The sequence below is a fragment of the Salmo salar genome, chromosome 28, assembly GCF_965601325.2.
Source record: "Salmo salar chromosome 28, fSalSal1, whole genome shotgun sequence".
Lineage (NCBI taxonomy): Eukaryota > Metazoa > Chordata > Actinopteri > Salmoniformes > Salmonidae > Salmo > Salmo salar.
The window spans coordinates 42350001-42363042 of NC_138318.1; the positions used below are offsets into that span (position 1 = coordinate 42350001).

A 13042-nucleotide genomic window follows, 5' to 3' on the forward strand; every position below is an offset into this window, starting at 1 on the left:
AACGCTCTGAGAGACTCAGGGTTGAGGTCAGTGATAAAGTAGTCTACAGTACTATTGCCAAGAGATGAGCTATAGGTGTACCTACCGTAGGAGTCCCCTCGAAGCCTACCATTGACTATGTACATACCCAGCGTGCGACAGAGCTGCAGGAGTTGTGACCCATTTTTGTTGGTTATGTTGTCGTAGTTGTGTCCAGGGGGCATATGGACGAGGGAATGCTGTCACCTCCAGGTAGGTGTTTGTCCCCCTGTGTGCTGAGGGAATGCTGTCCCCTCCAGGTAGGTGTTTGTCCCCCTGTGTGCTGAGGGAATGCTGTCCCCTCCAGGTAGGTGTTTGTCCCCCTGTGTGCTGAGGGAATGCTGTCCCCTCCAGGTAGGTGTTTGTCCCCCTGTGTGCTGAGGGTGTCAGGTTCTTTTCCAGTTCTGGCATTTAGGTCGCCACAGACTAGTACATGTCCCTGGGCCTGGAAATGGTTGTGTTCCCCCTCCAGGATGGAGAAGCTGTCTTCATTAAAGTATGGGGATTCTATTGGGGAGGATATTGGTAGGATGGAGAAGCTGTCTTCATTATAGTATGGGGATTCTAGTGGGGGGATATAGGTAGGATGGAGAAGCTGTCTTCATTAAAGTATGGGGATTCTAGTGGGGGGATATAGGTAGGAGGGAGAAGCTGTCTTCATTAAAGTATGGGGATTCTAGTGGGGGGATATAGGTAGGATGGAGAAGCTGTCTTCATTATAGTATGGGGATTCTAGTGGGGGGATATAGGTAGGATGGAGAAGCTGTCTTCATTATAGTATGGGGATTCTAGTGGGGGGATATAGGTAGGATGGAGAAGCTGTCTTCATTATAGTATGGGGATTCTAGTGGGGGGATATAGGTAGGATGGAGAAGCTGTCTTCATTATAGTATGGGGATTCTAGTGGGGGGATATAGGTAGGATGGAGAAGCTGTCTTCATTAAAGTATGGGGTTTCTAGTAGGGGGATATAGGTAGGATGGAGAAGCTGTCTTCATTATAGTATGGGGATTCTAGTGGGGGGATAGCAAATTAGCATATCCCCTGAATCTCTTCCCTGTTTCACACCTGGTAGTTTGGTGGATGGGACTACCAGCTCTCTGTAACCTAGAGGACAACCAGTGGGTCCATCTCCTCTATACCACCTGGTAGTGTGGTGGATGGGACTACCAGCTCTCTGTAACCTAGAGGGCAACCAGTGGGTCCATCTCCTCTATACCACCCACCTGGTAGTGTGGTGGATGGGACTACCAGCTCTCTGTAACCTAGAGGACAACCAGTGGGTCCATCTCCTCTATACCACCTGGTAGTGTGGTGGATGGGACTACCAGCTCTCTGTAACCTAGAGGGCAACCAGTGGGTCCATCTCCTCTATACCACCCACCTGGTAGTGTGGTGGATGGGACTACCAGCTCTCTGTAACCTAGAGGACAACCAGTGGGTCCATCTCCTCTATACCACCTGGTAGTGTGGTGGATGGGACTACCAGCTCTCTGTAACCTAGAGGACAACCAGTGGGTCCATCTCCTCTATACCACCTGGTAGTGTGGTGGATGGGACTACCAGCTCTCTGTAACCTAGAGGACAACCAGTGGGTCCATCTCCTCTATACCACCTGGTAGTGTGGTGGATGGGACTACCAGCTCTCTGTAACCTAGAGGACAACCAGTGGGTCCATCTCCTCTATACCACCTGGTAGTGTGGTGGATGGGACTACCAGCTCTCTGTAACCTAGAGGACAACCAGTGGGTCCATCTCCTCTATACCACCCACCTGGTAGTGTGGTGGATGGGACTACCAGCTCTCTGTAACCTAGAGGACAACCAGTGGGTCCATCTCCACTATACCACCTGGTAGTGTGGTGGATGGGACTACCAGCTCTCTGTAACCTAGAGGGCAACCAGTGGGTCCATCTCCTCTATACCACCTGGTAGTGTGGTGGATGGGACTACCAGCTCTCTGTAACCTAGAGGGCAACCAGTGGGTCCATCTCCTCTATACCACCCACCTGGTAGTGTGGTGGATGGGACTACCAGCTCTCTGTAACCTAGAGGGCAACCAGTGGGTCCATCTCCTCTATACCACCTGGTAGTGTGGTGGATGGGACTACCAGCTCTCTGTAACCTAGAGGACAACCAGTGGGTCCGTCTCCTCTATACCACCTGGTAGTTTGGTGGATGGGACTACCAGCTCTCTGTAACCTAGAGGACAACCAGTGGGTCCATCTCCTCTATACCACCTGGTAGTGTGGTGGATGGGACTACCAGCTCTCTGTAACCTAGAGGACAACCAGTGGGTCCATCTCCTCTATACCACCCACCTGGTAGTGTGGTGGATGGGACTACCAGCTCTCTGTAACCTAGAGGGCAACCAGTGGGTCCATCTCCTCTATACCACCCACCTGGTAGTGTGGTGGATGGGACTACCAGCTCTCTGTAACCTAGAGGACAACCAGTGGGTCCATCTCCTCTATACCACCTGGTAGTGTGGTGGATGGGACTACCAGCTCTCTGTAACCTAGAGGGCAACCAGTGGGTCCATCTCCTCTATACCACCCACCTGGTAGTGTGGTGGATGGGACTACCAGCTCTCTGTAACCTAGAGGACAACCAGTGGGTCCATCTCCTCTATACCACCTGGTAGTGTGGTGGATGGGACTACCAGCTCTCTGTAACCTAGAGGACAACCAGTGGGTCCATCTCCTCTATACCACCTGGTAGTGTGGTGGATGGGACTACCAGCTCTCTGTAACCAAGAGGGCAACCAGTGGGTCCATCTCCTCTATACCACCTGGTAGTGTGGTGGATGGGACTACCAGCTCTCTGTAACCTAGAGGGCAACCAGTGGGTCCATCTCCTCTATACCACCTGGTAGTGTGGTGGATGGGACTACCACTTCTCTGTAACCTAGAGGACAACCAGTGGGTCCATCTCCTCTATACCACCTGGTAGTGTGGTGGATGGGACTACCAGCTCTCTGTAACCTAGAGGGCAACCAGTGGGTCCATCTCCTCTATACCACCCACCTGGTAGTGTGGTGGATGGGACTACCAGCTCTCTGTAACCTAGAGGACAACCAGTGGGTCCGTCTCCTCTATACCACCCACCTGGTAGTGTGGTGGATGGGACTACCAGCTCTCTGTAACCTAGAGGACAACCAGTGGGTCCATCTCCTCTACACCACCCACCTGGTAGTGTGGTGGATGGGACTACCAGCTCTCTGTAACCTAGAGGACAACCAGTGGGTCCGTCTCCTCTATACCACCTGGTAGTGTGGTGGATGGGACTACCAGCTCTCTGTAACCTAGAGGGCAACCAGTGGGTCCATCTCCTCTATACCACCCAACTGGTAGTGTGGTGGATGGGACTACCAGCTCTCTGTAACCTAGAGGGCAACCAGTGGGTCCATCTCCTCTATACCACCCACCTGGTAGTGTGGTGGATGGGACTACCAGCTCTCTGTAACCTAGAGGGCAACCAGTGGGTCCATCTCCTCTATACCACCTGGTAGTGTGGTGGATGGGACTACCAGCTCTCTGTAACCTAGAGGACAACCAGTGGGTCCATCTCCTCTATACCACCCACCTGGTAGTGTGGTGGATGGGACTACCAGCTCTCTGTAACCTAGAGGACAACCAGTGGGTCCATCTCCTCTATACCACCCACCTGGTAGTGTGGTGGATGGGACTACCAGCTCTCTGTAACCTAGAGGACAACCAGTGGGTCCATCTCCTCTATACCACCCACCTGGTAGTGTGGTGGATGGGACTACCAGCTCTCTGTAACCTAGAGGGGAACCAGTGGGTCCATCTCCTCTATACCACCTGGTAGTGTGGTGGATGGGACTACCAGCTCTCTGTAACCTAGAGGACAACCAGTGGGTCCATCTCCTCTATACCACCCACCTGGTAGTGTGGTGGATGGGACTACCAGCTCTCTGTAACCTAGAGGGCAACCAGTGGGTCCATCTCCTCTATACCACGCACCTGGTAGTGTGGTGGATGGGACTACCAGCTCTCTGTAACCTAGAGGACAACCAGTGGGTCCATCTCCTCTATACCACCCACCTGGTAGTGTGGTGGATGGGACTACCAGCTCTCTGTAACCTAGAGGACAACCAGTGGGTCCATCTCCTCTATACCACCCACCTGGTAGTGTGGTGGATGGGACTACCAGCTCTCTGTAACCTAGAGGACAACCAGTGGGTCCGTCTCCTCTATACCACCTGGTAGTGTGGTGGATGGGACTACCAGCTCTCTGTAACCTAGAGGACAACCAGTGGGTCCATCTCCTCTATACCACCTGGTAGTGTGGTGGATGGGACTACCAGCTCTCTGTAACCTAGAGGACAACCAGTGGGTCCATCTCCTCTATACCACCCACCTGGTAGTGTGGTGGATGGGACTACCAGCTCTCTGTAACCTAGAGGACAACCAGTGGGTCCGTCTCCTCTATACCACCCACCTGGTAGTGTGGTGGATGGGACTACCAGCTCTCTGTAACCTAGAGGACAACCAGTGGGTCCATCTCCTCTATACCACCTGGTAGTGTGGTGGATGGGACTACCAGCTCTCTGTAACCTAGAGGACAACCAGTGGGTCCATCTCCTCTATACCACCTGGTAGTGTGGTGGATGGGACTACCAGCTCTCTGTAACCTAGAGGACAACCAGTGGGTCCGTCTCCTCTATACCACCCACCTGGTAGTGTGGTGGATGGGACTACCAGCTCTCTGTAACCTAGAGGGCAACCAGTGGGTCCGTCTCCTCTATACCACCCACCTGGTAGTGTGGTGGATGGGACTACCAGCTCTCTGTAACCTAGAGGGCAACCAGTGGGTCCGTCTCCTCCTCCTAGAGGGCTCCCTAGTGGTGCAGAGGTCTAAGGCACCGCCTCTCAGTGCTAGCTGGCTCCCTAGTGGTGCAGAGGTCTAAGGCACCGCCTCTCAGTGCTAGCTGGCTCCCTAGTGGTGCAGAGGTCTAAGGCACCGCCTCTCAGTGCTAGCTGGCTCCCTAGTGGTGCAGAGGTCTAAGGCACCGCCTCTCAGTGCTAGCTGGCTCCCTAGTGGTCCAGAGGTCTAAGGCACCGCCTCTCAGTGAACCCCAAGCCCAGGGAATCCCACACAATCTGAGCACCCCCTTGTCAGCTAGACTGATAGCCCTCCTGAGGACATGCACAAGACACAGATTGTACTCCTTATGGACCTAAACACACAATGTCTAAACTCTGGTGTCCAAACACCCTAGACCTTCTGTCTGACCAACTAGGTTCACCCAGCGCCCTAGACCTTCTGTCTGTGTGTGTGTGAGAGAGAGAGAGAGAGAGAGAGAGAGAGAGAGAACAAACAAACAAACAGGCCCAACCCCCACTCTTACACTAGCCCAAGCCAATGGAATGTACCAGATGCTCAGCAGGCTCTGCTCACACTTACTGGCCTGAGGCCAAACCACACGACCAACAACATTGGACACTTTATGGAACACAAAGCCTTCACAATCTCATCGTCATCCGCCCTATGGGACTCCCGATCACGGGCCCGGGTTGTGATGCAGCCCTGGATCGAACCAGGGTCTGTAGTGACTCATCTAGCACTGAGATGCAGTGCCTTAGATCAATGCGCCACTCAGGAGACCCAAAATATAAAGGTCCCAGCCCGGAAACACTGAGTAACTCTCCTGAGTTCTACCACACAGGGCTCTGGTCCAAAGTAGTGCGCTATAGGCTGCCATTTTAAAATGCATCTCAGGTCTCTTTAACAGTCACATGACCGCAGTGATGCAGGTCCAACAGCGTTTAGCTTCATGGAGGGAGGATGCTGACCAGACAGACAGAGAGTGGAGGGAAGATGCTGACCAGACGGACAGAGAGTGGAGGGAGGATGCTGACCAGACAGACAGAGAGTGGAGGGAGGATGCTGACCAGACGGACAGAGAGTGGAGGGAGGATGCTGACCAGACAGACAGAGAGTGGAGGGAGGATGCTGACCAGACAGACAGAGAGTGGAGGGAGGATGCGGACCAGACAGACAGAGAGTGGAGGGAGGATGCGGACCAGACAGACAGAGAGTGGAGGGAGGATGCTGACCAGACAGACAGACAGAGAGTGGAGGGAGGATGCTGACCAGACAGACAAACAGAGAGTGGAGGGAGGATGCTGACCAGACAGACAGAGAGTGGAGGGAAGATGCTGACCAGACGGAGAGAGAGTGGAGCGAGGATGCTGACCAGACAGACAGAGAGTGGAGGGAGGATGCTGACCAGACAGACAGAGAGTGGAGGGAGGATGCTGACCAGACAGACAGAGAGTGGAGGGAGGATGCTGACCAGACAGACAGAGAGTGGAGGAGGATGCTGACCAGACAGACAGAGAGTGGAGGAGGATGCTGACCAGACAGACAGAGAGTGGAGGGAGGATGCGGACCAGACAGACAGAGAGTGGAGGGAGGATGCTGACCAGACAGACAGACAGAGAGTGGAGGGAGGATGCTGACCAGACAGACAAACAGAGAGTGGAGGGAGGATGCTGACCAGACAGACAAACAGAGAGTGGAGAGAGGATGCTGACCAGACAGACAAACAGAGAGTGGAGGGAGGATGCTGACCAGACAGACAGAGAGTGGAGGGAGGATGCTGACCAGACAGACAGAGAGTGGAGGGAGGATGCGGACCAGACAGACAGAGAGTGGAGGGAGGATGCTGACGAGACAGAGAGTGGAGGGAGGCTGCTGACCAGACAGACAGAGAGTGGAGGGAGGATGCTGACCAGACAGACAGAGAGTGGAGGGAGGATGCGGACCAGACAGACAGAGAGTGGAGGGAGGATGCTGACCAGACAGAGAGTGGAGGGAGGATGCTGACCAGACAGAGAGTGGAGGGAGGCTGCTGACCAGACAGACAGAGAGTGGAGGGAGGATGCTGACCAGACAGACAGAGAGTGGAGGGAGGATGCGGACCAGACAGACAGACAGAGAGTGGAGGGAGGATGCGGACCAGACAGACAGACAGAGAGTGGAGGGAGGATGCTGACCAGACAGACAGAGAGTGGAGGGAGGATGCGGACCAGACAGACAGAGAGTGGAGGGAGGATGCTGACCAGACAGACAGAGAGTGGAGGGAGGATGCTGACCAGACAGACAGAGAGTGGAGGGAGGATGTGGACCAGACAGACAGAGAGTGGAGGGAGGATGCTGACCAGACAGACAGAGAGTGGAGGGAGGATGCTGACCAGACAGACAGAGAGTGGAGGGAGGATGCTGACCAGACAGACAGAGAGTGGAGGGAGGATGCGGACCAGACAGACAGAGAGTGGAGGGAGGATGCTGACCAGACAGACAGAGAGTGGAGGGAGGATGCTGACCAGACAGACAGAGAGTGGAGGGAGGATGCTGACCAGACAGACAGAGAGTGGAGGGAGGATGCTGACCAGACGGACAGAGAGTGGAGGGAGGATGCTGACCAGACGGACAGAGAGTGGAGGGAGGATGCTGACCAGACAGACAAACAGAGAGTGGAGAGAGGATGCTGACCAGACAGACAGAGAGTGGAGGGAGGATGCTGACCAGACAGACAAACAGAGAGTGGAGAGAGGATGCTGACCAGACAGACAGAGAGTGGAGGGAGGATGCGGACCAGACAGACAGAGAGTGGAGGGGGGATGCTGACCAGACAGACAGAGAGTGGAGGGAAGATGCTGACCAGACAGACAGAGAGTGGAGGGAGGATGCTGACCAGACAGACAGAGAGTGGAGGGAGGATGCTGACCAGACAGACAGAGAGTGGAGGGAGGATGCTGACCAGACAGACAGAGAGTGGAGGGAGGATGCTGACCAGACGGACAGAGAGTGGAGGGGGGATGCTGACCAGACAGACAGAGAGTGGAGGGAGGATGCGGACCAGACGGACAGAGAGTGGAGGGAGGATGCGGACCAGACGGACAGAGAGTGGAGGGGGGATGCTGACCAGACAGACAGAGAGTGGAGGGAGGATGCTGACCAGACAGACAGAGAGTGGAGGGAGGATGCGGACCAGACAGACAGAGAGTGGAGGGAGGATGCTGACCAGACAGACAGAGAGTGGAGGGAGGATGCTGACCAGACAGACAGAGAGTGGAGGGAGGATGCTGACCAGACAGACAGAGAGTGGAGGGAGGATGCTGACCAGACAGACAGAGAGTGGAGGGAGGATGCGGACCAGACAGACAGAGAGTGGAGGGAGGATGCTGACCAGACTCGGACTCCTGTATTTAGGTCATTTATCATTATAACGGTCAGACAGCCCTTCTCTGTTGCTGCCAGATGGGAGTTGCTCCTCCTGTTCTCCGGCTTCTCTCGCCCTGCCCTCCTCCCCCGTCACAGGCCATGTTTCTCCTGTCATCCTCCTCCTCCTCCTCTTCCTCACAGCCAGGACTTCAGGCCATGCTGTTGTGAAGCTAGAGAACACAGCAGTAGCATAAATGTAATGAATCATTGTTCAGCATCATTCATTGGAAAAATATTTTTGTGAAGAAATACACCAGTGTTCCTCCTGGTTTACTGGCTGATGCAGAGATGTTTGGTTCTTACCACTGATCCTCCGGGTTTACTGGCTGATGCAGAGATGTTTGGTTCTTACCACTGATCCTCCTGGTTTACTGGCTGATGCAGAGATGTTTGGTTCTTACCACTGATCCTCCGGGTTTACTGGCTGATGCAGAGATGTTTGGTTCTTACCAGTGATCCTCCGGGTTTACTGGCTGATGCAGAGATGTTTGGTTCTTACCACTGATCCTCCGGGTTTACTGGCTGATGCAGAGATGTTTGGTTCTTACCACTGATCCTCCGGGTTTACTGGCTGATGCAGAGATGTTTGGTTCTTACCACTGATCCTCCGGGTTTACTGGCTGATGCAGAGATGTTTGGTTCTTACCACTGATCCTCCGGGTTTACTGGCTGATGCAGAGATGTTTGGTTCTTACCACTGATCCTCCGGGTTTACTGGCTGATGCAGAGATGTTTGGTTCTTACCACTGATCCTCCTGGTTTACTGGCTGATGCAGAGATGTTTGGTTCTTACCAGTGATCCTCCGGGTTTACTGGCTGATGCAGAGATGTTTGGTTCTTACCACTGATCCTCCGGGTTTACTGGCTGATGCAGAGATGTTTGGTTCTTACCACTGATCCTCCTGGTTTACTGGCTGATGCAGAGATGTTTGGTTCTTACCACTGATCCTCCGGGTTTACTGGCTGATGCAGAGATGTTTGGTTCTTACCACTGATCCTCCTGGTTTACTGGCTGATGCAGAGATGTTTGGTTCTTACCACTGATCCTCCTGGTTTACTGGCTGATGCAGAGATGTTTGGTTCTTACCAGTGATGTGAAGTTGCAGCTTTTAGGGCCTTCGAGTGTTACTAACATCAATATAAACTTGCATAGCTTTTTAGGACAGACTCATTCGTAGACTTTCATCACAATTGTATTGGTTAATTAATACTGTCAGCTGGCCTAATATAATGTTGACGTATTGTGTGTACAGCCAAACTGACCTTTCTTTGTCTCGGATCTTCCCTCTTTAGACTACTTGGTCCCCCTCCTCTCTTCAGTCTTCATCGTCTTGTGGATCCTGGTGCTGGTCTCCGTCTTCCTGTACTGCGTGCGTCGCCGGCGGAAACATGGCAACGGAGCCTCGTCGCCCGCGGCGACAGATGACAACACCACCAACAACGTCCGCGAGCAGCTCAACCAGATCAAGAATCCCATCAACGTGAAACACTGCCTCGGCGGCCATCTTGCGACGTCGGTGGTCATCAAAGACTACGAGGATAAAAACTCGATCGTCGCCAAGGTACGAACACACCACCGCCCCGAGGGGGAGGAGGACGACGATAAAGAGAGACAGCTGGGGAATAAAGGACGCTTTGTGGTCACAGCCAAACAGCCTGTCTACACACTGGTGGAGCGGGAGGCCAAGGGGCCCAACGACGGGGACGTCAGGACCGCGCTGCAGCCCAGCTCCAAACACCCTAACTGGACTAATAAACAGGACAACAGGGTCCTGGAGACAGCACACAGCATCAACAGGATGGACTACATCGTATAGCAGGAAATGATATAGCGGGAGGCAGGAAGTAGCATGTAAACCCTGTGTAAAGAATTCCCCCTTCCTGGACGTTATGGTGGTCCTTCTGATAGGCTGTTTTGACGCTGTGTTTTCGCTGTGTTGACGTGCAACCATTGACCTTTAGTGAAGAGGACCAAGGGGGGAGGAGTGTTCTGGGATTTGTAGTTCTTAAACTGTTGCATCATTATTCTGTGACTACAAGGTTTTGTTGTTTGGATGAATGAATCCATGGCTGTATCAGATGTGGTACCCTATTCCCTATGTAGTGCACTACTTTTGACCAGGGCCCTATGGGTTTAATACACAATGTAGGGAATAGTGCGCCATTTGGGACATTTCCCCTGACTGTTCATTTAAGTTTGGACTAGCTGGCTACACTGGCAGAGAAGGTTGACGTGGTTGGCTGGAGAACAAGGTTGTTTTCACATTTCAACATTTCATTGCAACACTTATTACCTATTAAGTGCACTACTTTTGACCAGCGCCCATAGTGCTCCCATAGGGCTCCCATAGACCTCCCATAGACCTCCCATAGTGCTCCCATAGTGCTCCCATAATGCTCCCATAGTGCTCCCATAATGCTCCCATAGTGCTCCCATAATGCTCCCATAGTGCTCCCATAATGCTCCCATAGTCCTCCCATTGTGCTCCCATAATGCTCCCATAATGCTCCCATAATGCTCCCATAGTGCTCCCATTGTGCTCCCATAGTGCTCCCATAGGGCTCCCCTAGTGCTCCTATAGTGCTCCCATAGTGCTCCCATAGACCTCCCATAGTGCTCCCATAGTGCTCCCATAATGCACCCATAGTGCCCCCATAGTGCTCCCATAGTGCTCCCATAGTGCTCCCATTGACCTCCCATAGTGCTCCCATTGTGCTCCCATAATGCTCCCATAGTGCTCCCATAGTGCTCCCATAGGTGCTCCCATTGTGCTGCAATAGGGCTCCCATAGACCTCCCATAGTGCTCCCATAATACTCCCATAGTGCTCCCATAGTGCTCCCATAGTGCTCCCATAATACTCCCATAGTGCCCCCATAGTGCTCCCATAGTGCTCCCATAGGGCTCCCCTAGTTCTCCCATAGGGCTCCTATAGTTCTCCCATAGACCTCCCATAGTGCTCCCATAATGCTCCCATAGTGCCCCCATAGTGCTCCCATAGTGCTCCCATAGAGCTCCCATAGTGCTCCCATAGACCTCCCATAGTGCTCCCATAGTGCTCCCATAATGCTCCCATAGTGCCCCCATAGTGCTCCCATAGTGTTCCCATTGTGCTCCCCATAGTGCTCCCATAGTGTTCCCATAGTGCTCCCCTAGTGCTCCCCTAGTGCTCCCCTAGTGCTCCCCTAGTGCTCCCATAATTCTCCCATAATGCTCCCATAATTCTCCCATAATGCTCCCATAATGCTCCCATAGTGCTCCCATTGTGCTCCCATAGGGCTCCCATAGGGCTCCCATATAGCTCCCATAGTGCTCCCATAATTCTCCCATAGTGCTCCCATAGTGCTCCCCTAGTGCTCCCATAGTGCTCCCATAATGCTCCCATAATGCTCCCATAATTCTCCCATAGGGCTCCCATAATTCTCCCATATATGCTCCCATAATGCTCCCATAATGCTCCCATAATGCTCCTATAGGGCTCCCATAGTGCTCCCATAGTGCTCCCATAGTGCTCCCATAGTGCTCCCATAATGCTCCCATAGTGCTCCCATAATGCTCCCATAATGCTCCCATAGGGCTCCCCATAGGGCTCCCCATAGAGCTCCCATAGTGCTCCCATAGGGCTCCCATAATGCTCCCATAGTGCTCCCTAATGCTCCCATAATGCTCCCATAATGCTCCCATAATGCTCCCATAGTGATCCCCTAGTGCTCCCCTAGTGCTCCCATAATGCTCCCATAATTCTCCCATAATTCTCCCATAATGCTCCCATAATTCTCCCATACAGCTCCCATAATGCTCCCATAATGCTCCCATAATGCTCCCATAGTGCTCCCATAATTCTCCCATATAGCTCCCATATAGCTCCCATAGTGCTCTCATAATGCTCCCATAATGCTCCCATATAGCTCCCATAGTGCTCTCATAATGCTCTCATAATGCTCTCATAATGCTCCCATAGTGCTCCCATAATGCTCCCATAGGGCTCCCTAATTGCCCATAGTGCTCCCATAGTGCTCCCATAATGCTCCCATAGTGCTCCCATAATTCTCCCATAATTCTCCCATAGTGCTCCCATATAGCTCCCATAATGCTCCCATAATGCTCCCATAGGGCTCCTGGGTTTTCTGCATAGTCACTGTCCAGTTAGTGGATGTTGTTGGAAGGCCTCCCTTTCCTCTTGGGGTTTCTGCAAAGTCATTGCAAAATAGTCTAAAGAATAAAACATTTAAGTTAGCGGGATAGCACAGTATATTTTTGTATTTGTGAGTTTTCCATCTCTTGGTTTCCAACTAGTTCTGTCTTTGTGAAAGTGTATTTTTATGTTCATACTGCATCAACCATACAAATCCAGCTTTATTTAAATTGATGATTATTTTTGTTTGTTTGTGGCGGGGCGGGGCGGGGCGATACCATGCTGGCACGATGAAGAATTTCCCTGTCAATTTAGAACGTGTAGATATGTACATGTATTAATCATTGTGTATATTTGAATTATTAACTTAATAATAATCAAGAGCCTAAAGATATCTTTTCCTTTTTTATTTATATGTTCTGTGTCTAGATTTTGAAGGATTCGGTAGCTTTGTACGTTTTCATTTCATTTTGATTGACATTTTTATTTCATGAAACGTCAGAGGGAGAAGAAAATAAGGACGTTCGTAAAGAAAAAGTAATACATTTTTTTTTTAAACGATTTCAGATGTTTTCAAATATCCATTTTTCCAAGACTTTGCAGGAGACGAAGAAATTAAAACCAAACTGGTTGCT

The 13042-nt window shown here is 52.0% G+C and overlaps 1 protein-coding gene across 1 annotated transcript in view; it reads left to right on the top strand.

The window, feature by feature from the left end:
* The window catches only part of LOC106589996 (protein jagged-1b), a 166173-nt gene extending 153910 nt beyond the window's left edge, over positions 1–12263 (top strand). Inside the window, exon 27 of the mRNA XM_082970599.1 lies at positions 9566–12263. Within this exon, the coding sequence (XP_082826725.1) occupies positions 9566–10089 (524 nt within the window). The 3' untranslated portion in view covers positions 10090–12263. The remainder of the gene's footprint in view (positions 1–9565) is intronic.
* The last annotated feature ends 779 nt before the right edge of the window (positions 12264–13042 follow it).